Below are 23,474 nucleotides of genomic sequence, written 5' to 3' on the forward strand. Positions count from 1 at the left end.
CATATGCAACTCTGCGAGAAGAAATTCTGCAATATGTTATGCAGCGCTACAAACGCCAGCCTAAAAGACCGGGTCTGCTGCTTGATTCTGATGCTATTTTCGAGCCTATTGATACTGCCGTGTGCATGGGTAGAATGCCTGCTAGTGATGCAGGCCAAAGTCTGTTAAGGGCATTTCAGCAGGCAAAACATCGCTTCTTGTTCGATGTTAAAAGTTTGACGATGTTGTTTACTTACAGAAATCGTGCGATTGAAAATATATTTCATGCCTAACAGGTTTACATTCATCGCATGATTCGCAAATGAGACTAACCTTTCTATACTTGATATAGAACATTGTAAAACATGTGTAATGAACAAAGCTAGCTCATGTCAAACTCGCCGGCTGACACCACATTTTGATTTGAGGAGGTTTTTTTCCGTGCTAACGAACGAATGGCAGGCAGGCAATGTGTTAGACAAGACTCAGCTCATCAGTAGTATTAACAGCTTTTGTGTATTCCCCAGAATCTTGGGCTGCAAGCTTCTTTCTCAATCCCACCAACTCTTCCCCGGCATCACATATATATGCAGAGGCTTGCCTGCCAGACAAAGTTGCTCCTTCCATGCTGTCGATATAGTCCTGTAGAAGGTACAGCCAATTAGAATTTGCATTTTCTTTCATCATTCTTCTACAGAAGAATCACTTGCGCAAACCTACCTGTTTTGTGTATGAGCCAGCGAGGAAAAAATTCTTCACAGGTGTCTTCTGATCAGGTCTAAACGGATCTTTGCCAGGTCCCTCCCGATAGAGAGATTGCCCAATTTTGACAACTGATGACCAAGTGACTTCTAAACCTTGGGATGATGGGAATAAAGCCAAAACCTTGAATTGAAAATTTTAAGGTTCAGATTTGATGTTTCCATTGACCAAAAAAAAAAAAAAAAAGATTCAATGTTTTTATTGGTTTCTTCTAACTGCAGTTTAACTTGCTTAACGTATGCAAAGTGTTCTTTAGAAGCTAATTACCTGTTTCGTCACTCTTGCTATAATTTCTTCGTTTGGTAAAGGCATGTAAGGATCACCTGGTGTCAAAACGCATCTGCAAGATGAAGAAGCACCAGCGTTAAGTTCAAAATTATAAAAGTGCAAATAGGAAGTGCAGTGACTTGATACCTAATCGGAATGTGTATGTGTGTGTGTGTGTGTGTGTGTAATGTATTTTGCTCAACTAGGATGGAAATTTCAAGCAATTAAAAAACCACCGCATCTACTTGGTTCGGTTTGAACATTTCAAAGTTCTACAGGAGGCCAAATAAAGAGGGTGTCTGTTTTTTTTCTAAAATCTAATGTATCTCTATTTGTAAAACCGAAAGATAAGAATAATAATGGGTATGTTTTCCTTACTGGAGGAGTGAACCTTGTCCCTCAATGTAGTAATCTTCAGGAGAAGTAAGCGCTAGGTCGGCAAAGCAAGAGAAATCTGCATCAGGAGTATATAGGAGATTATCTAATCCCGAAGCTTGCTTCAATTGCCTATCAAACAAAAATATCCCTGTCCATTAGTCTTGAAGAAGCAAATTTTTTTTTAAGATTCTGACAAGGTCCTTAACACGAAAGAGTTTTTCTTTTCACATCTAAGTACTTCAGTGTGTAAGGGAGAATCACCTTGACCGTTCTAGATCTTGTAACTCTGTGACCCAACCGTCGTATCTAAGTTGCACAGTGACAACAGGGACTCCAACTAGCTCATAAACATTATTGAAAAAATCCCATTCCCTCCACTGAGAAGGAAGCAGTCTCTTGATTCCAGGCACATCACACGCTGTTAACATACAAATATGGGAGAAAAACTTATTCAACTGAAATTGGAAATAGTTTTTCGGAATAGGAAGGAACAAAGGAGCAAGAGTAAACCACAAACCTGCAACATAAGCATCGGCTGTCACAATTTTCTTGTTAGTAGCCTACAACCACAAAAAGAACAAACTAGGTATTTACACTTAAAGAAGCACAAGTTCCACTACACGCATCCAAGGTTAACACAATTAAAGATTCCAGTCGTCAAAGAAATCAATCTTTATTAAATTTCATTCATATTAAAAGAAGCAATATGATAAGTAAGTTACCCTAGACATCGAAAATCCAGTAACATATGTTTCGCCATCAGAAGATTTATCATATAGTATTTCTCTACATCCCCACCTGAGATGAAACCTGTAACAGCAGAAAATGACATTCCAACTGATAAGAGATCAACTGATATAGGAGAAACTGAAAAACAAACAACTGTTATCTCATCATTTCAATGTAAAGCTCTTCTAGCTTTTACAAAGATATACCTGCCCCCCTTGGCAATGATATAATCTCTGATGGGGCCACTTAAGTAAACATCTGGCGAACCCTTGAGCATGCGTAGAAGGGAAGCCTCGGTCTTAGTGGCAAACAATGTGAATATAGTGAGCATACAACGAGCGCTAATATTATCACAGTCAATAAACCCAAGTGCATATGCAACAGGATCCCACATCCGCTGGATGCTCATTCGCGTGCCACCTTTGGACAAGAACCAATCAGAGAAGCTTATCTGCAAAAGCCAAGTTCAATTTTTAAAATACAAAAATTGTGTGAGAAAATAATAACTTGCAATAGACTTCCAAACATTTCCAGTTTCAACTGAAAACACAATATGAATGGAGATCAAAATAAAAGATAAAAATATCTTTCATTCTTACACTATCCAAATTCCGTACGTCCTGCAATGCTCCATCTGGATTAACAAGAGCCTTTACAACCGGACTTAAGGCAAGAGCCACTGCATTTCTTGCTTTATCGTAAGTCTGAACAGTTATAAAGGAAATTCAGTAACAGAAATCTAACTCAGCAAGAAGCTACATTACAATTTGGTTCACTAGGATTAATCAACTCAATGAAAACATGGAAAAAGTGTCTTTTTTTTTTCTTTTACTGTTTTTCCTGACACAAGGTGAACAATGCTATATTCTCTATACTGGTATCCAAAATAATGAGATGTGACAATGATGATGATTTGCAGTAAAGTCAGTCATGGTGGCAATGGGAAAACCTGCCTTAATCTGATTTGTAGACAAAAATGCAAGAATCCCATGTATTGGTGCTCCAATTGGGAACCGAAAATCAAGTTCTGCGATGAAAAACAAGTAACGGATAATGTACATTGGATATAAGTGATTCAGGAATGAACCGTGAAATACAAGATCAGGCACCAAGACATACCACCAATGTTACCCCCTTTGTTTACAAAAGTGTGAGTATGATCCTTGACAAGAAGATTTTCGTCTGCACCCACCTGTTTAAGTGGTGGTCCAAGAAAACTTATAAGCAATTATACATAATATTTCTGTAGTGTAACAGAAGTTCAACCAAGCAATAGTTGTTCACCTTTTTCATTAATCGGAAAAGATTACTGTAGCAACCAAAGAAAACATGGAGTCCCATTTCAATGTGGTTTCCTTTTTTATCAACAAAAGAGCCCACTTTTCCGCCAATGAAAGGCCTCGATTCATAAATATCCACCTGCAGAATTTACAAATTAACAAGTTTCCCAGGAAAAGACAATCGGTCATCAAACAACCTTACAGAAAATTATGAAGTTAGCTTACTAAGAAGTTCAGTCAAAGTGTCCAACTTTAAAAATTCAATTCACACATTGAAGCAATATAGCTCTAAACCGAAAGAAACATACAATTCAGACAAAGTAAACAAACCTCATGGCCTTGATCCAAAAGCTCAACGGCGGTTGACATGCCCGCGAGTCCAGCTCCGATAATGGCCACTTTCAGCTTCGGACCGCGGTAGAACTCTGGTTCAGGTGGAAACAACCCTTTTGGAGCTGGAAGATTAAGCATTCATCTCAGTATACATTAAATAGTAGCTCAAACAGTAAATAATCCTTCACTTAATCACCAAACACCATATTCTGTCTAACTTTTCGTGGTAATGTTAAGTATTAACCTCAAATTGCAGCACAAAGATTAGTTCTTAAAATAAATTAATGGAATTTGGAACTTGAAAAGTTTGAACTTTGATCAAAAGCCAATAACTTTATCATGAATCCAATTGAAGTAACAATCATCGCATCACAATAATTCTCCAACAGAAAGAAAACCCAGAAATTAAAATCAACTAAAAAGCTATAAAACCATTGAAAACTGACAAGTTGGAGCTTAAGAAAAATGGGAACTTTACCGTTTACCCTCATGTCAGAAACATTAGTGTCCAAAGAAGAGCGAACCCAGAAGGAGGAGGACCTCTTTGTCCTGGCAGGAATCACCAGACAGCGACCAGTTACTGGAGCTGCCGGTAAAAGAGCCCAAGAAGCCATGGATTCAAGCCTCTAATAACCCACAACTTCAATTGAGCTCTCCTCTCTCTCCTCTCTCTCTCTCTCTCTCTCTCTCTCTCTCCCCTCTCTCTAAGCAGAGTACTGGTCTGTGTAAAGAAAGAGAGAGTGAAGGAAATCAAACTAGCTAGCTCTGAAGCATAAGAGAGAGAGAGAGAGAGAGAGAGAGAGAGAGAGAGAGGGTATCAGACTATCAGGAGTGGAGGAGATGCTGAGGGTGAGAATTTGTCACGTAACTGAGTTTGGCGAACCCAACTTTCATGTGCAAATTCTGGTAAGTGGTAATACAGAATTTCAAAAATAATATCAATTTCCACTCTCACAATGTCATGTGGGACCCGCCATATGAGTTTTAAAACGAGAATAACTTATAAGACACCGGTAAACCACTACATTGATATTTCGTATCAATAATATAAAACGTGTTAGTTACTCTCTATTATCTTTGTATCGTATAAGTTGTTCTCTTTCAAAACATCCTGTTTTTTTCAAAAAAAAAAAACGCCCTATTAATTTTGTAATAATAAAAACAATTTTGTTTATATTACAGAATAAATAAATAAATTATATATACATATACATATATTTTTTTCAACGAAATAAAATATATATTTGGAGGTGGTATTTTGTGGTTGGTTTGAAGTTTATTGTATTGTCTGTTTCAATTTGGTGAAGCATCAGAAATTAAGCGAGCAAATGTAACGTTAGAAGTGCGCTGCCTTCTGTGTTACCTAAATGCGCCACTAAGGCTTTTAGATAATATTGAAAGTGGAAGAATGTGTCATGATTTATGAGTAAGCGTTTGACATAACAGACGTGAGTCGGGTTAATTAGTTTAAGTAAACTATCTGTGTCTTTGTACAAGAGTTTAATCAATTTTCACGTAAAATAGAGTAGTTTAGATTACTCAATATACATTATAAAATGTGATACTTTTTTAGAGACATCATTAAACTGCAATGTTGAAATGGTATACTTCATATTATATTGAAGGAAAATAAGATATCATGGATAAGGGATTGAGATCCAATCTAGATTTCTGTGCCCGATGCCCGCAGATTAAGAGGTTTGGACTACTCAATTTTAATCATACGGCTTCTATTAGTCCATTGGTTCACTTCACAAAAATCTAAAAACTTGAACAACAATGATCTCTTTCTCTCTCTAAAGGGCCTAAATCTCTTGATTCGTGGACTCTGAACACATAAATGCAGAGTGAATCTAAAACGATGAATAAGAGTTGTAACACAGATGAATTGGTTAGCATAGTCAGTGTGCCCTTGCAGTTAGGCCATTATTGACAGTTTTTTCTGAGCAAGTATTTTTGTGTGTATCTATAATCTAAAAGATACAACTAGGGGTGGGCACTTGAAACTGAAAACCTAAACCAAAACACGAACCAAATCAGACCACACCGAACGATTTGGTTTTGCGGTTTTGAAACTGAACCGCAGTGAAAAAAATGGTTTGGTTTTAGTTTTGGCTTTTGAAAACCGCACCTCGAATTAAATGTCATGTTTTAATTAGTTGTTTGTTAGAGTTCATACATTTAGTATGAACTCAACCACACTAGAATGTCATCCATTTCCACCCCTATTCGACAAACTTTCAAATTATCCCTCAATCCTCATCGGTCTCTGTCTCTCAAAACTCATCTGATATTCGACGACCTCAGTGCACTGCTCTCGCTCGCTGCTTGTATCCATCTCGGTCTTAGCAGAAACTTTGAATATCCTTCCCCTTCATAGAAGCTCTGCAACACCTAAACCCTAACATACAAAATGCTTAATTATATCAATACATCAGCTTTATGCATAAACTAGAAAGCTGATTCGTTGAATGAGGATACATTTATATATATGTACATGTTGATTATTTTTCTCAAGTTATAACCCTCATCAAGCTTGGCATCTTCAATCTTTCAAATAATAAGCCAGGTACCCCATTTGAGGTGCTTTTTCTTGCTCACAAAGTCTATCATTTGTGCAATTAACTAGCTAGGCTAAGCTAGTTTATTATATACCATTCTCCCATACCATTTTCTTGTTGTGATCAAATGTACATGAGAGAGTGGGGAGAGCAGTAAAGAAAAGAATGCTCATGTGGGTTGGTTAATTAATGTATTGTGTAGAAAATAAGACCGTCTTATGTGTAAATAGGTGTAAATTTTAAATTATATATTTTTTTCCCAAAAACCGAACCGCAACCGTTTGAAACCGCACCGAACCAAACCAAACATTTTGATTTCATTTCGGTTTTGGTTTCAAAACCGCACCGAACCACACCGCAAAAAGTTTCGGTTTCAGTTGCGGTTTCATTCAAAACCGTACCGAACTAAACCATGCCCACCCCTATATACAACAAGAACGTAGCTTCTCGGTTTGGACAATGCAATTCCATCACTGAATTGTTTGGTTTTGCAATAGTGTCGTTGCAAAGTTCGCAGCTAAAAGGATCAAGGGGGCACTGAGTGATTATTTGCACCTTCACTCCATCTACAACAACTCCTGCAATATCCAAGCCAAAAAACACAAAATATGTTAGCTAGTTGTTTGTCTTAATATACGAAAAAAATAAAATTGCTTGGCGGTGCAACTCTTTTTTCAACTCTGTCGTAGTGTCACGTGAAGTTTTGTGAAAACAACGTGAAGTTCATGTGAATAAGTTGAGAAAACAGTAGGGTTTTGTAGCATCGGGGCGGACAAAAAGGGCTAGTAAACTAGTGGTGAGAGAGAAAATGAAGAGTACTCTATAACAAATGTATGTACTTGGGCATGCAACAAGAAGGATATCCTACGGATTGTGCTTCTTGTCATCTTAGCCGTCAACGAGGTTGGGAGAGGGGAAATCGAACCTAGAATTTAGATTTTAGGAATAATTGATCTTAATCACTTGAGCTACAAATCTCTTGCACATACTTAAATAATTTACGTTTAAGCTAATATAGTATATCCATTCACCAAATTAGGAACTAGATGTTGGAACCCTATTGGACTCTAAACTTATCATGGGATTTAAGTTTAGTGGAAGCCTAAATCAGTTAGAGTTAATATATGAATAAATATTATTTCCTTTAAGGTAGGACTATAAGGATAAAGGTAGAGAGTGCATATCCCACGTTGAAAATCAAATGAACGTGGGGTTTAATCAAACTGTTTCCATGATAGGAGGAAATGGTTGAGATTACACATCTATAAAGGTTCAGTCCCTGCTCAAGGGGAAATGCACGTTCTTATTCAGTAAACTAGCCATATTTTAGTGAGAACATAAGGTCCCCATTGAGTAGAAGACTTACCTCTGCGAACTCTGTTGCAATGGCTTCTTTAGGTTTGATTTACACTTTGCTTCTAGTTAATATTGTAATCTATGTGAAGATAAACTAATAAAATTCCAACACTAGATTGCATAGATGATATTTCCATTAAGATCAGCAGAAAGTTAATTACCTTACTAATTACTAGTATAAATTATCTTTCAGTCACAAGGAGCAAATTAAGATTTGGTATTAAACGGTGTAATTTTTTTAATGAAAAGATGATAATGGATTAGGCGAGTCGAACTACACACAAGACTTGGTAATCGGACTACAATAGTAGCTTTACACTCTAAACCCGCACAAGGCTATAAGAAAGAACCAAGACCCTAAGAATAGCCATCAACTACAAAGTGGACTACTTTCTTCCTACACAGAGCGATTAGAAAAAGCTAACTTCCGATAGAACGACCCCTGGTCCCCTATCTTTGAAATTTATTAAATAAGCACGAAGATAAAGCCAGTGTGATTATTAACAACAACTCCTTTCCCTTTACATTGTTTTATTACAAATTTCCAGTATTATTGTTGTGTCTGTCTGTCTCCCTAACGGCTGCAGCAACAACGTAGCTTCCCCGTTTGAACAATGCAATTCCCGTCCCTGAATCGTCTGCCCTTGCACGCTGCAAAACACTCGGCATCTCCAAATGTGTCTGAGCAGAGATCGAAGCAATAAGGATCAAGGGGCACTGAGTGATCATCCTTTGGCACCTTCACTTCATCTGCTATAACTTCTGCAATATTATACATTCAAACACAAAACCAATTTCATCTGTTAATTAATTATCTAGTTTATTGTTCCTTTTTTTACAAGAAAAAAAAATATCTGTTCATAAAATGCAACTCTTTTCATAACTTTTTTCGCATGATGCTTCAGAAAAACGAAGTGAAATCCATGCGAAAATGTTGAGAAAATAATTAGGGTTTTGTAGCATCGTTCGGAAATCTGGTAGAGAGAGAGTGAAAATGTACTTGAGGTTACTAAAGCAGCAGATATTGCCATGGAAGCAAGGAAAAATGTAAGGAGCTTTTGGGATTTCATCTTTGGAATCTCTAGTCCTTGAGAAACATTTCTAGATGCATGGTAGGATTGAAGAACATTGGTTTATATAGATGGAGTAAAGTGTACAAATGAGATTTCAAAGTTTTACCAACCATATTCTTCAGATGTCAACTTTTAATGAACATTCGTCTACTATGTTGACATTAATTTTCATTAAAGTTAATATATTAATGTCAATATAGTAGACGAAGTTTACATGTAACATAGATGATGTTTCCACTAATCCCTTATAGAAAGTAGATTATACTAAGTTTTCTTCTATTTTCTCTAGATATTATTTGATATTGGTATCTTTTGACTCAAAAAACACAAAATTTATGTCATATATCCGTGTTAGCAATGATGCAGCTACCGTTAACTTGTTTGTTCCCTTTATTGGCATTGCCGGGAATATTTTTGTTCACCACCTTCAAGTGATTGTGATACTTACCACCCTATTTATTACCATTGAATAAGTGTAAATTTTGATTTGTATAGTGAATAAACACAAATCTTAATATTTAAACTCATGTAATGGTAATAAGTAGAGTGGTAAACATTACCACCACTTAAGAATGGTGAGGAAAACGCACATGGCATTGCCACCGATCATAGCGCACGATTTCGACTTCCATGTCCAAAATTATGAATTTGCTTGTAAAGTTTGTGCTCTATGAGCAGTTTTCTAGTAGTATACACACTCATCAGCTACGACTTTGAGATATTATGAGCAAAAATTCGTTGGCTTACGTACCAATTACTTTTTTAATTTGTTTGTTAATTAGTCATAAGGAGCACGATTAGTACAATAAAGTTAGTGACATGGGCGATGATGGACTTGAGTCAGAAATCTTGTTGTGGATGTTAACAAATTAGTCTTGTTTCTGACGAGAAAATGCTTTCGAATCCATATCTTTCTTGTACACAATTTAATTAATATGTTACAACTAAGATGATGATCTTACCCGAATTTAATTAGTAGTAATTGAATGCACGATTAAGGAACTAGATGGGTCATATTAATATTTCATTTGAAATCTATCCATACCATAAGATTAAAAATATTTAAATCTTAGTACAATGAAATATAAATTCGTTCCTGGATTTCGATTATTAGGATTATCTTCTTATTTGTTTCAAAATTAGGTCTTTATAAATACACAAATTGTAACTCGGTACGAACCAAAAATCTTAACAAGATATAACTTATTAGTTATGCAACCTTCTTGATAATTTGTCGTTTATCAAAGTTTTACAATTAGTTTTTTTCTTCTTTTCTTTTTCTTTGATTAATTTGTTAATGAAAATAACTTGGAAAATTGAAAGTGATCCAGAAAATGGATGGATGTGGGCAAAGAAATGGTGATTTTGTAATTTATTTGAAGAAATCAAAGCTCAAACAGATTTACAAGGTGCTAAGCTTCATGTGGCCAATCCATAGGCCCTTGTTGATGTGGCATGTAGTTTATTTTTCCAAATCATTTGGTTATGTGGTGTTATTATTCTACTCAAATGATAACACTTGTATATTTTCTAATTAATATGCCTTAGAAAAGAACATATCATTTTCGTAGTCCACTCCTGTTATAACATATGCATTGTAATATTACGTGACAATGTTCCTCTGCACACAAAGATTTCCAAAGTTTTCATCTACAACTTATACAGATGAGCAGGAAATTAGTTGGCTCGCAAATTACTTCTGTAATATAATCGTGTTCTAGATGATGGGATTCAGTAAGAATGCTTCCCTTTGTACGTACTAGAAGTTACTAAAACGGCAGATATAGCATGGCTGCCAAGAAAGCAAAAGAAATTCTGGGATTTCATTTTATGATTGTAGAAAGATTGGATGCAATGTGAAAATTGAATTTGTAATCTGGATTTGACTGCAAATTAATCGCTCATTTCGACATTAACCAAACAAGTCGACAAATTGATAATCGTCATATAAGGAAGCAAATCTCATCCTAGAAAGATATATAATCATCAAAAAATAAAAGATTTATAATCATCAAAAGATAAACCATTTAGAAGGTGGCTTCACGTTAATTTGTTCATACGATATTATTCAAAGTTACATATTTATTGTCTTCTAAGTTCATTGTAGATATAATTGATAGAATATTAAATAAAATTCTTGGTTCTTGGTTTACCAAGCTGTTTGTAGTATTTGTGGGAAGGAGAACAAGTTTTCTACTAAAAAATGGGAGGAAAAGAAATCAATTAGTAGAAAGTATCCAGTTTTTGAGTTTCAATGACGATTTTTAAACTTTCCCCGACAAATTAGAATGTCTTGCGACGATTTTCCTATATTTAATGACCATTTTATAGTTTCCAACGCGTCGAAGACCTTTAGCAACCAAATATTCGCCGGTAACCGCATCTAAAGATGTTTTAAGCAACGAAAATAAATCCTCGCTAAAAGCCTAGACCTTTAGCCACAATAAAAATTTTGTCGCTAACCGCTACTAAATATATTTAAAGCGACGGATTAAAAATCCTCGCTAAAAGTCGGAGAAGAAAAAACGCCTTCTCCCCCGGCCGTTTAAACAATGATTGTTTGCTTCAAAACGTAACTCTACCAACATCCTCTCATCACCCTCACTCTAGTTGTTTGTGTTACAGAATTTACATGAAAATATTGTTCAAAATTACTCTCTAAGCAATTCCCTTGGGTTTTTTTTTTTATGATAATCTCGTGCTAACGTGAAGCCTGCAGATCCCCAATGTTTGTAGCCTGCAAATTCACACAGCCAAAGCACCATTAAAAAGCACATTACTAAACTTAAAACTCCAAAATCACACATTTACTAAACAAGATCACTATTTTCCCTTTTTCCTACTGCCATAGACTGTCGACGACGAATACAATTGCTATTTTATGAGGTCCAATACAATCGCTACTATTTAGTTGTTCATCGGGGCCAACATTCCACTTTCCTGTATTACTGTTCTAATTGCTTACCCGACCTTCTTGCATTCTTCTACTGGACCATAAAATTCCATTCATTTAGGCAGTAGCAGTAGGAATCGGATATATGAATTATTTTCAGAACCTCCAACTTTAATTTTCAAATTCAACTTCATTGAGTTGAATAACTAAACTATTCTAACAATACGGCTGATGTTTGAACCAAACTCAATTAGCAACTACACAATCGCAGTTCAGAAAATAAAATTTAATCAAAAATAGTTTTATAGAATGTGATCAAAGAGGATTACCTTAGATTTCAACCGGGATTTTTCCATGCGATTGAAACAGTTTGAGGATCAAGCTTGTACGAATATAGCTGAACCTTGTGTTCTTTTATCCTTGACATTCTCGAGTCAATGTAAAAGCTCAACGTACAAAGTCAGTCTTGCTCCGCTGCAATTCCAGATATGCATTCATGAATAAATTTAAACATGCAGGGGCAACTTATGGACATCAATTGCATTTTAACATACCTTAGAGGTTCAAAAGGAAGCCAAATTACACCCCAGCAGAACCACCTTGGCAATCTGCACAAGTATCATATTTATTTTTCAAAACTATTTTGCACCTTAAACATACAGCGCGGTTCACAACGGGAGAGAAACTCAAGAACAAGGGATGATGAGAACAAATTGAACACAAATCGGAAAATAAAAACGCAGGTACACCCATGCTACAACACAAAAATTGAATTGCATTTTTTTTTGTCACACTGAATTGCATTTTATGTTCCGTCTTTGCACAAATCAAATGAATGTAGGGCCACTATCTCAGGGAATGAATGAAGGATATATACACACACACATATATATAGGGAAATGAGGTCTTTTAATGTTTTACATTAATTTCGTTTTTAAGTTTCCAAGTTGTGAATATTCTTGTACAAGACTGGTTTTGTAATAAAGAACAAAAAAAATTAAAATACAGGTTATAGAAATTAAAGGATAACTAACTCATGTTAGAATGTGTGAGTTTGAGAAGTAAACATACCTCAACATGTAATACAACCAGAAACCGTGAGTACGATGCCAGTAAAGGGTGAGTATCAAATCCATCACCGGTGATACTTTGAATCATGAAGTAATCCTATGATTGCTGATGAACATGCTACAACAGCTGGCCAATCTGTTAAGATTTAGTTACTTAATTATCTCATCTCAAAATAATGGTAAAGACGGCCATCCAAGAAGGCACATCATGCTAAGCTTACTTCCCAAGAAGACACATCATGATAAGCTTACTTCCCTCAACAGCGGACAATTATGGATAAAGTTTAAAATCCAATGATTATACAGTGAGTAATATACATATACGACACTAGTCCAAACAGGTACATCTCACATACAGACTTTCGAAAGAATCAACAAGAAGAACATATATTCTAGAGTTAATCTCAGTTTACTACTCTGAAGTTTCTTGGTTTTCTACATTTCATATATCAAGTTTTTTTCGTCCCAGTCTGGTAAAGTCATAATTTTAGAACACTTTCATACATCCGTTAAGTTTTCCGTCACAACCTCAGTTAAATGATGACGTGGCACCCATGTGGACAATAACTGGGCACCACGTGTCAATATGAGCCCACGTGGAAATTAAAATTTTTAAAATAAATAAAAAACCAACATCTCTCAAAATTAAGAACTTTACTGATGTTAAGTATGAAAGTGTCCCAAAATTAAGAACTTTACTAATGATAAGTATCGGAAAGTCACCTGCAGATATAATCATCCATGAGTGCACCTCCTCCATGAAGTAAGCATGATAACGCTGTCGATCAACAACAAATTTTGAGTAAACATGTATATGTGTGTGTGTGTGTGTGTATATTCTTACGAAAAACATAGCCACAAAATCACATACACAAGTAGTTGCCCATCCAACTCTGTGGCGTTAAACAATCTTGTTAACGATATTAGAGCGACAACAAACCGCGAAAAAATCTTCAATCTTTACGAAAGAAAGGGAAATACGACATGCCTCAAATGTCCGAGGTTCCATAAACAACCAAAATGCACTCAACTCACAACTTATTTCTAATCCTTTCAACAATAACGAGCCCTACCGAGTGAAATTTTCCAACTTGATGTTAAAAACGGTATCGTTACTATAAGTAATTGAAAATATCACATAATTACTTGTTGTATTAAGTCACATTGTTAATGATAAATTTTACTAAATACACATCCTAATTGAAACCCAATGACTAAACCAACTGTGATCGAAAGAAGATGCCCATCGTCATGCATATAGTGCTATAAACATAGAAAAATAGGAAATTCAACAACCCAGTAAGCAGAACCCGTTAAATTTTACCAATTTATAATTTCTCAGCAGCCAAACGCATATATATATGTGTGTGTACATATATATGTATGTATACACAGATAGAGAGAGAGAGGGACCTCGATTGTCCATGGGGCGAGAATCGTTGAGTGCGGGATCGTCGCAAGTAGAAAGAGAGAACTCGGCGTCTGTGAATTTCTTAATTTTCTGCTCAGCTTCCTCATCGCTCACACTTTTTTTTTTTTTTTTTTTTTTTCTGTTTGGCCTTCGAGAAAGTGGAAAGGAAAAATTGGGGAATTTTCTCGCCCGAAATTGTGAGTCCTAATATTGGACGGCGGATCAAGTGGGTTTTGTTTTCTCCTGTTATGTGTGGCCGTAGGATGGGTCGAAGCGAAATTCCACACTAGGGGGAATTTGTAAAATATACTATGGATAACTAGTATAAAATAAACACGTTAATCAATAATTAAGAAATAATTCAATCATCGATAACCATTTTATATAGTTTATAAAACCTGATCTAAAAGGTTGTAATGAACGTAACTTATATTCTACTGAAAAACAGGTGGAAAAAATTCCACTAAACCAAATGTCAAGATACTAGACAGACAGGCCAACATTCCACAATTAACCACACCGGTATTGTTCTTAACTTGTAATTACAACTTACCACATGCACAACACAACAAGTGTTAAGATTTTATCACATAAGATGTCGGTGTAATTAGAAGTGAAACCATACAGTATAAGTCGTCGTTAATTTTGTTAATTTTGTCAATTTTCCAATGTGAAACCTTAGTATTATGCAACGCAAAAATACACTAGAGATTAAATATGATCGCGGTCCTGCATAATTTTATTTAGTCATGTATTGTATTGAGATAGCATGAAAATTTCCTTCCCCTTAAGTTGCCAAGAAGAATACAGTGTTTCCTTGTATTTCAATGTTACTTGTAATATACGTAACTTATATTTTACTTTAGAAGGGATGCATGTATCCTTGTTCAGAAATAATATATTTGTAAAATTTGCACTTAAAAGAAGGAACGGGATCCTTTTCGAATCCGAACCATCTGGATTATGTAGACCAAAATATCTTAACCGTTTATGTAAATTGTGCGACTAAGATCACTCTTCTCTTCAACTTTCTCAATTTTTCTCACGCTCCTCAACATCGTTGCCTTCTTCTCCGGCGGCATCGATGAACCAAAACCACAAAGAAAGAAAGAAGAAAAAGAAAATAGGAGGGGTTGAAGGTTGGAGAAATATACAGTCGGAATTGGGGTGGAAGTGGAGGTGGTGGTGAGTGATGGTAGGGACGTCCGCATGTGAAAAAACCTAACAAATAATTATGAGAAAACCTAACAAATAGTTATGAATATTGTGACATGACATAGACAAGCCGATGAAAAGCCTTTCAAGTGAGCTAGGTGAGCTCAAGTGGGAGAAGAAGGGTGATGTAACAAATTAGAAGTAGAATAAGTTCAAAGTTCGATTTTTTTTTTTTTTAAGTCCGGTGCATATTTAACAAGTCAATTAGCTTAACTCACGTTTATTCCATACTTTATACATCCAAAATGAAAATGTCATTCTGGGGTTTGGGCTACAATTTGATATCCAAGTAAAGCCCAATTTGATGGAAAAAAAGGATTCTTTTGTTGTAGGATGAACATTGGACTATGAGGAAGTAGACTCAAGAAAACTTTTCTTATTGTTGACGATTTATACGGAAATAAAATAAGAAAAACTAACGAAAAGTTAAAAAAAAAAATACAAATAAAGATGTAGTGAATAGTACCAGAAAAAGGTAAAAATTTGGTTTTTCATTAAAAGTGAACATGTACATGGAGTGTTTTGTTAAAACTCACAAATAACACAACAAAGTTCAACAATCTTATGTTGGAATTTAACCCCTTTGACTTTACATGATTGCAACTTCAGAAGGAATGGGTATAAAAGATCAACGGAATGATTGATACAAGCACTTGTACAGAAAGCACTTGTACAAAATCAAAAGTTCATACCACAGAAAGACCCACTTACCCTTCATTGCATTTTTTTACAGCTTTGAGCTTTTTACTTTTACCATCGCATGAATCTCCCACTTTCTTACTCCACTCTCTACACCCCAAGTTATTGGGTTCTTTTTCTTACTCTGCATGTGAAGATCTCATGCCACTTCTAACTACAGTGCTTTGGCAAATGGGTAAAGATCAGTTAATTAAAGCAGTGCGTCCGCCTTTTTAACCTAATTCAAACTGTTTATTTTTTTCGTAAATTATGTTATTTTTCGACTCACTTACCGACATAGCCATTTCTTATATGTAACTTAATGATGGATCCATGATCCAAGATTATGCAAAACCATATTTTGATATGTTTGTTTGGAGTGGTCCCTATCATTGGTTAGATATACAAGGTTCAATCTATTAATAAAATAGGACCAAGGAGGGGCTTACAAATAGTGTTTAATTATTGGATAAAAATCATAAATATCAACTTTTTGTTGTAAAATCGACTGTGGGTGCAGTGGAATAAATGAAACAAGACACAAAATTTACGAGGTTCCTCTACAGTCAGTGTGACTGGAGTACGTCCTCGGGGCAGCAGTGGTGCTTTCATTATAATTTGAAATAATAGGAGTACAAAGATAACTCTCTCTATTATCTCCTCTTATCTTCTTCTATTTTCTCTCTTCCTCTTCCTTCTCTCTCTTCCTCTTCCTTCCTTCCTCTCTTTCTTTCCCGTGAACCCTTCACATCTATCTATCCCTTTGTTGTGTTTCATAAGGCTTGTTTTTATACAAGTAAATCACATGCTAAATAGTGGAAGGGCAACTTGCCCATTATTTGAGTGGACATCCATTTCTACAACACTCCCCCTTGGATGGCCACAAGTCTTCGATTGACTCGTTAAAATCTTGATCTGTTTTGAATGCTCCCACTGATGAGTATCTCCCCCTGATTTCAAATCATTTAGGTTGATCGTTGATCGTTCTGCTTTAGTCTCTTAGTAAGAAGAGTTGCTGAAAGAGTTGCTTTACTTATTGTTAACTTTCCACAGCCTTTTTCTTGAACTGGGTTGTAGGACTTTCTGCTAGACTAGCATCGAAGATCGGAATTTACTCCTTTTATCTGGAGCGGAATTTGATTCAAAAGTGGTGGACACTTGATCTTGAATCGGACTTGTGATTTCTTCAAGGACTTCGAGGCTTGATCTTGAATGAAATTGTACCGTGAAGAGCTTCTTCGACTTTGTCGGGGATGAATCAGCACGTGTTGGTTGCGCTTGTCTCCACATGCTCCAATGTATCATTTTCACTTTCCTTACTTGCTCCCCTTGCTTAAGTAGTATTTTCACTGCTTTCCCCCCTATGCATATGTGGCATCTTCTCTTGTAGGATTTGTCCCCTGGTGCAGAAGTGGAATGCAAACCTTTGCATTTGGATGGTTCATCACTTCTTGGTGACTGGAGACCCAACTCCAACCGTTGAAGATGACTACTCGAGAGCAATACTAGGTAAGCAATCAGGAAAGGTTCCAGGCAATCGGTTCCTTACCGGGAGTTTGAGTGGAGGTTCCGACATATTGATTTCCTTATCCTTGTCTTTGCAGGCAAGAACATGGACAAAGGAAAGGACAGGGAGATTGCATGATATGAGATAATCTTGCTCTGGTCCCTGAAGATATGTGATAATCTTGCTCTGGTGTGACATGTTTGAAGAAGTATTCTCGGAGAGGAAGAAAACTGAGTATTTCGAGATGCTATGTTGAAGATACATTCTCGGAGATGAGGAAGAGTTAGGTATTCTTGCAGTGTTGCAGGTCTGCCTTGTTATGGAGAACAGAGGTCGACATATATAGAGATTTCTCAATAGCAAGTGGTGGTGCTGTGCTTTTACTCTTGTCAGCAACTGTGGTGTAAATAGAACAGTAAGATTTACGCGTTTTCAACTTTGTCAGAGATCTTTGACAAAATTGCACGCGACATCTGAAAAGCTGGGATTACGTCTGAAAAATACCAACGAACTTTATTCAGGAAAATCTGGCTTTTGAAATTCGGAGAGCGGTGCCTCTTCGATCTTTGAACGAGTGGCTCTGCTGCCTCTTCTTTTATAGAGACATCAATTATGTTCAAGAGTATGCTCAGAAAGTTGCTGCCTGAGAAATTTCCACCTTCCTGCACTTCTGAAATTTTATTTGACCTCTGTTTTTCCTTCATCATTTCTGAAAAATGACTTGCCCATCTAACATTTGCTTAGATTTGAGTCTTAGGAGTGATACAGATGAGCAGCGTCAGGATAATATATGGCGCCCGTCCTTCTTATCTTCTAATGGTCCTCTTACGGTTGGGGACTCTATGATGAAGAATAACATAACCGCTACTGTGGTAGCTAGGAATCTTCTCACTCCAAGGGATAACAAGATCCTTTCAGAACGGTCTGAAGAGTCGGCCGTTCAAGACTCCTTGGCTCTCAGTGTTCAGTGTGCTGGCTCTGTGTCCAATATGGGCCAACGCCTACTTGCTCAAACTCGCCAAGTTGAATCATTGATGGCGGAAGTGGCAAGTCTTAAACAAGAGATCAGAGGGCTCAAGCACGAGAATAGGGTGTTACACGTGCTTGCAAATAGTTACTCTACAAGCATGAAAAGAAAGCTCGTCCAACTGCAGGAATCCGAAAGTCGGATTCAAAGTGATCACCAGAGGTTCGTTGCTAGATTCCGAAAGCAACTGATGCCTTCCCCTTCTGGTGTTTTGCTAAGTACTGGGGTGCCACATGATCAATCTCCAGTGCCTCCCCCTTCTGGGGTACTTCCGAGTACTGAGGCTTCACATGAGCAACCTTTGTGAAGGCTCCATCCTGTTTGTTTGTTTTAGCTCATGTGTATGTATATATCTGTAATTTCTTGGAGATATTAATAAATAAGCTTTATTTCATTCAATGTATTGTGCCAAATACAATAAAGCATATACTTCACTAAGATGTGGTACTTCTGGACCAAATATTAATTTATCTTTACCCTCACGAAGATAAATGATTATTCTTAGTGTCTTCATCATATGAGTATTCAACTCATAATCTTCAATCCATATGGTTCTTTTAATATCATAAATATCATGGATAAGATTTGTGTTGGTAGATTGTTCGATCTGCAGCTCGAGACAATAATTCCTTCAACACTTTATAATTTTTCTAGACTATTCAGGAGTCCCAATTTAATATCATCAACTCTTCAAGAGTTATAATTTAATGTCATTGACTCTTGCAAGAGATTTTAGTATGTTGCAACAATATCATAATGATAGTACTCACTAAGGCAATTTATATCATCCATTGATATTGAGTACATAATTTATGCTTTACCCTTCGGGGCCTTACTTCAAGCAATTTGAATCATTCAAGGATTTTCTACACTTCATGACACATTTTCCTTTGGAATTTATACAGAGCAATTTGCTCCCATGTATATTTGAGGGATTTACTTATGGAGATATGATGTGGGTGACTCACAACCCTTCATATATAATTCTCCATTTATATGAACTCGTTTACAACCTTGTGTCATATCATGTAAGTGTATTACACTGTATTACAAATGCCCATATATAATCTCCTTGGTTCAACATCTTTTGGCTATTTGTATTGTATTCAAATATATATAGGTTCATTTGCCCACGTTCTTACAAAATTGTAATGGAATTGCCTTTCTCCATTTTGGCCAATAATTTTCCTTTTGTCGACGAACAAAAGAACGTGACTCAATATTAACACAGCTCATTGATGAATTTAGTAGCTACTTGTAAAAACCAAAATTACCATTGGTTATCATCAATCCGTGATCCCATATTCTCATGTGTATGCGCATGCATAAAAGCTTTTCATTTCTTTGGATATCCATTGCCTCTTCAAGGGCATTACACTATCTCTTCCAGGATAGTCATAGTTTAGAGAATGCGGATCATAACCTCTTCTTGAGCGTTATAGAGCTTGGATTTTAATCTCCACTTCCAAGAGTTGAGTCATTTAGAACCTATACGTCAATCATGCTTCATGCATGAGACATCAATATTCCCATGTCTGTGGATTGTCCTATCTGGGACGTGTATCCACGCGGCGACTGTCATGCTTCTGGCATGCAACAGTTATGCTTCGGGAATGCAATAGTTCAGTAGTGCCATATTATTCTTCTTTCGAATAACTGAACCTTTTGAGTCTAAAAATCTGCCACGCTTCAGGCGTGCAACAGATAAATCATTTACTGTCTCATTATTTTATCCAACAGAGACATCAATTCTTGTAGGCACATTTGCAGTAAGTATATATGATTTCATCACTTTCGTTGCATCATTCAATTATTCATATTTCATTTTCTTATTGATTGCTTCGTGAATCAAAATAAGACAAATTCTCTTCGTTCTTCTGGAACGGTCTTTTCTCATTATTCTTTTGGAATGATATTTTCTCATCGTTCTTCTGGAACGATATTATTTTCTCCCCCTAATGGCAGGAAAATTGTCTTATCAAAATGACAGTCTGCAAACCATGCGGTAAACATATCCCCAATCAAGAATTCCAAATATTGAATGATAGATGGTGTTCAACATCAATGCCTAAACTGCAATGATGCCTCATTTCAGTACGTTGTGGCAGTCTTACAGGCACATAGACAACACAACCAAAAACTCGTAAATGTATAATGTTTGGTTGGTTCCAAACCCGAGTTGTACTGAGAAGTATTGATGGTCGGTAACATGTCTCAACCGAATTAATAATGCATCATGTAAAGTTTACATGTCCCCATGTAGAAAATTGGCAATTTCGTTTTCATGAGCAGAGCGCGGGAAATCAATTTCATTCGCTTAATAAAGGCTTCTGCTAAACCATTTTGAGTATGGACATAAGGAACTTCTGGTCCTTATTTAATAGTCTGTAAACTGAGACTCTTATGGCTTTTATTACAATTAAGTTAAAGCACTGCGGCACTTCAAACTTATGGTACTCATCTAGGAACTTCATGTCCTGATCTTCAGGATCAAGGGACTTCATGCTAGATCCTTTTGTATGATGGAACTTCGGGTCCAATCATTTTATATGATGAGGATCAAGAAACTGCAGGTTCTGATCTGATCAAGGAACTTCAGGTCCTGTATATACTCATAGTAACAAAAGATAAGTACAATAAATAAATTAAAGCAATAGACGGTAATTCCAGCCATAATGAATAAATTGCATTTAAGTAAATAAAATTTGTGACAAGGGCTTTAATTCAGCACCATCAAAACTTAAAGCAATAGGCGGTAAAACCGTCCATGGTAAATAAATTGCTTTAAAGTAAATAAAGCTTGTGACAAGGGCTTTGATTCAGCACCATTCACATAAATATCAAAGCTTTAAAGCAAAGGGTAATAATTCTACCCACTATAAATAAATTGCTTTAAATAAATAGAACTTGTGACATGGGCTTTAAACCAACACCATGCACATAAATAAATATATAATTTTATTATTTCTTTTCATAATGGTGATGGTCTCATCAACTTCCCACTATCAACTTTATTATTATTTTTTATTATTTCTTCCCTTCACTTCTGTCGGGGCACCCATCCAAATTGTCCTTATTTTATTAATGTTTTCATTTCACAACAAGTCCTTTTAGTTACTCAGGAAGTAAAAGTAACAATAAGTTTCAATTGGTGTTCCTCCTCCGGTGAGTTTCGAAAAAGTCGAAACGGTTCCCATAAGTTTTGGAGTCAAGAGTGTCTGCAACTTATGAGAAGATCAAACCGTTAGATTTAGTTCAAAATTTAGTATGATATGGATAAGAGGATACCAAACAACTTTCGTGAAGAAACAATTTCGATTTGAGCTACAGAAATAGAGTTATGGTACTCATAAGGTGGCTGTCCAGTTTTCTGCGGAAATTGGAAACTGGTTTAGTATTTCAGACATCTGCAACGATCGCACCGTTAAAGTTTTCTGAAATTTTGATATGTTGTAGATACTGAGTGGACGAACAACTTTCAAGAAGAAAGTATTTTAATCCGAGGTCCGCAAGTTGGAGTTCAGAGGCTGTTTACATGGCTGTCAAATTCTTTACGAATTTTGAGTATGTACTCTTTTGCTTCTGCAAAGGATGATATACAGTCATACAACAATATATATAGTTGCTTCAAGAAAATCAATTGTACTGAGATTTGAAGATGAAATGAAAATTGTTTCTTATCTGTGAGATTCCAGCTGAAGGAGGTGAACAGGATTTGTGGCGTTGTGCTTTCCACTGACATGAGAGCTTCTCGTGCTGATAACGTGTTGTAAAATCGACTGTGGGTGCAGTGGAATAAATGAAACAAGACACAAAATTTACGAGGTTCCTCTACAGTCAGTGTGACTGGAGTACGTCCTCGGGGCAGCAGTGGTGCTTTCATTATAATTTGAAATAATAGGAGTACAAAGATAACTCTCTCTATTATCTCCTCTTATCTTCTTCTATTTTCTCTCTTCCTCTTCCTTCTCTCTCTTCCTCTTCCTTCCTTCCTCTCTTTCTTTCCCGTGAACCCTTCACATCTATCTATCCCTTTGTTGTGTTTCATAAGGCTTGTTTTTATACAAGTAAATCACATGCTAAATAGTGGAAGGGCAACTTGCCCATTATTTGAGTGGACATCCATTTCTACAACACTTTTAATAATGTTAAGACCATGAAGATTCAGTGTTATTGTTGACCTTGTCCAAAGAGTACTCCTTGCTGGTCCAATTATAAGAAAGATTTTTCAGTATGCCGGAAATATGATTTAGTATACTAAATATCATTATATCATGTTCTCTATCTCTACATATTTAAAAAATCTCTCCAATTATCAATGCACGATGTATGAACTAGGAATTATTGTTATGTTTTAATCCAACAAAAGCAAAAAACTAGGATTGTAATTTTATTTTTATTTTGAACAAACAAAATTATACAATAAGAGATGGGGGAGTGGGCTAAGCCTCACAATGAGCTATCAATAATGTGGTTCAAATTCGCCTTTGGTGAAAATCGAACTTAAAACCTCTTACTTATAAACTTACAATTGAAGAAGAATATCATTAGTCCATAATACTAAATTACAATGATTGAATCCGAGACGCAGTGATTGAAAAGAAAAACCCTAACTATCAAAGTAATTCACGGACTTGTAATTTTGTAGTTTGATAAAGTATTATTGTATTGATTGATAAAGTATCGTAGAAGGTAGGAATGTTATTTGTCACATAGTTATGTAATTCAAAGTGGTGACCACATGGAGATGATAGTGTGTCCCTTCTTATTTGGGACTGCTACTCCTAGCTTTTTAGTGTACAACTAGGCCTAGCTTTTCTTTTGGTACAAATAGACTTGATTCGAACTTTGTAGGTTTACACGTATCGGAATAGGATTCTCTTATCTTTTAATTTTCTTATTTTTCTCTTTTCTTCTTATATTTTTCTTTTTGTTTTTCTTTTCATAAAAAAAAT

General features: G+C 36.0%; 3 protein-coding genes and 1 long non-coding RNA gene across 6 annotated transcripts; 1 reads left to right on the forward strand and 3 right to left on the reverse strand.

Moving 5' to 3' along the window:
* Window positions 1-173: 173 nt before the first annotated feature.
* LOC126619154 (zeta-carotene desaturase, chloroplastic/chromoplastic-like) lies at window positions 174-4,633 on the reverse strand. 3 transcript variants are annotated; one of them, XM_050287435.1, is made up of 14 exons: window positions 4,207-4,632; window positions 3,726-3,841; window positions 3,400-3,534; window positions 3,235-3,307; window positions 3,069-3,142; window positions 2,715-2,819; window positions 2,322-2,566; window positions 2,109-2,196; window positions 1,904-1,946; window positions 1,648-1,804; window positions 1,387-1,515; window positions 1,009-1,081; window positions 700-864; window positions 174-621 (listed from the first exon to the last, which is right to left on the reverse strand). In XM_050287435.1, the coding sequence occupies exons 1-14, from the start codon at window positions 4,340-4,342 to the stop codon at window positions 454-456; spliced, it is 1,707 nt and encodes a 568-aa protein (XP_050143392.1). In that variant the 5' UTR covers window positions 4,343-4,632; the 3' UTR covers window positions 174-453. The 3 variants fall into 3 exon arrangements, with proteins under 3 accessions (XP_050143392.1, XP_050143391.1, XP_050143393.1); XM_050287434.1 differs by having other exon boundaries at window positions 3,726-3,850; XM_050287436.1 differs by lacking the exon at window positions 2,715-2,819 and having other exon boundaries at window positions 3,726-3,850; window positions 4,207-4,633.
* Window positions 4,634-8,125: 3,492 nt separating this feature from the next.
* On the reverse strand, window positions 8,126-8,715 carry LOC126618386 (putative defensin-like protein 72). Its single transcript, XM_050286427.1, has 2 exons — window positions 8,646-8,715; window positions 8,126-8,407 (listed from the first exon to the last, which is right to left on the reverse strand). Exons 1-2 carry the CDS (start codon window positions 8,713-8,715, stop codon window positions 8,220-8,222), a joined length of 258 nt encoding a protein of 85 aa, XP_050142384.1. The 3' UTR covers window positions 8,126-8,219.
* Window positions 8,716-11,242: 2,527 nt separating this feature from the next.
* On the reverse strand, window positions 11,243-14,287 carry LOC126617929 (uncharacterized). The gene is made up of 6 exons (XR_007621588.1): window positions 14,095-14,287; window positions 13,405-13,459; window positions 12,683-12,817; window positions 12,166-12,219; window positions 11,941-12,085; window positions 11,243-11,455 (listed from the first exon to the last, which is right to left on the reverse strand). It is a non-coding gene; the product is annotated as an uncharacterized LOC126617929 (long non-coding RNA).
* Window positions 14,288-17,432: 3,145 nt separating this feature from the next.
* On the forward strand, window positions 17,433-19,005 carry LOC126618007 (uncharacterized). Its single transcript, XM_050286082.1, has 2 exons — window positions 17,433-17,494; window positions 17,590-19,005. The coding sequence occupies exon 2, from the start codon at window positions 18,209-18,211 to the stop codon at window positions 18,824-18,826; it is 618 nt and encodes a 205-aa protein (XP_050142039.1). The 5' UTR covers window positions 17,433-17,494; window positions 17,590-18,208; the 3' UTR covers window positions 18,827-19,005.
* Window positions 19,006-23,474: the final 4,469 nt, after the last annotated feature.

The sequence above is a fragment of the Malus sylvestris genome, chromosome 4, assembly GCF_916048215.2.
Source record: "Malus sylvestris chromosome 4, drMalSylv7.2, whole genome shotgun sequence".
NCBI lineage: Eukaryota > Viridiplantae > Streptophyta > Magnoliopsida > Rosales > Rosaceae > Malus > Malus sylvestris.

Coding starts and splice junctions, on each gene's coding strand:
- LOC126619154 (XM_050287434.1), bottom strand. CDS start 4,342: ATGGCTTCTTGGGCTCTTTTACCGGCAGCTCCAGTAACTGGTCGCTGT. Junction 3,851..4,206: donor TTCTGACATGAGGGTAAACG/GTAAAGTTCCCA, acceptor TTAATCTTCCAG/CTCCAAAAGGGTTGTTTCCA. Junction 2,567..2,714: donor ACGTACGGAATTTGGATAGT/GTAAGAATGAAA, acceptor TGGCTTTTGCAG/ATAAGCTTCTCTGATTGGTT.
- LOC126618386 (XM_050286427.1), bottom strand. CDS start 8,715: ATGAAATCCCAAAAGCTCCTTACATTTTTCCTTGCTTCCATGGCAATA. Junction 8,408..8,645: donor TGCTGCTTTAGTAACCTCAA/GTACATTTTCAC, acceptor ATAATATTGCAG/AAGTTATAGCAGATGAAGTG.
- LOC126618007 (XM_050286082.1), top strand. CDS start 18,209: ATGACTTGCCCATCTAACATTTGCTTAGATTTGAGTCTTAGGAGTGAT.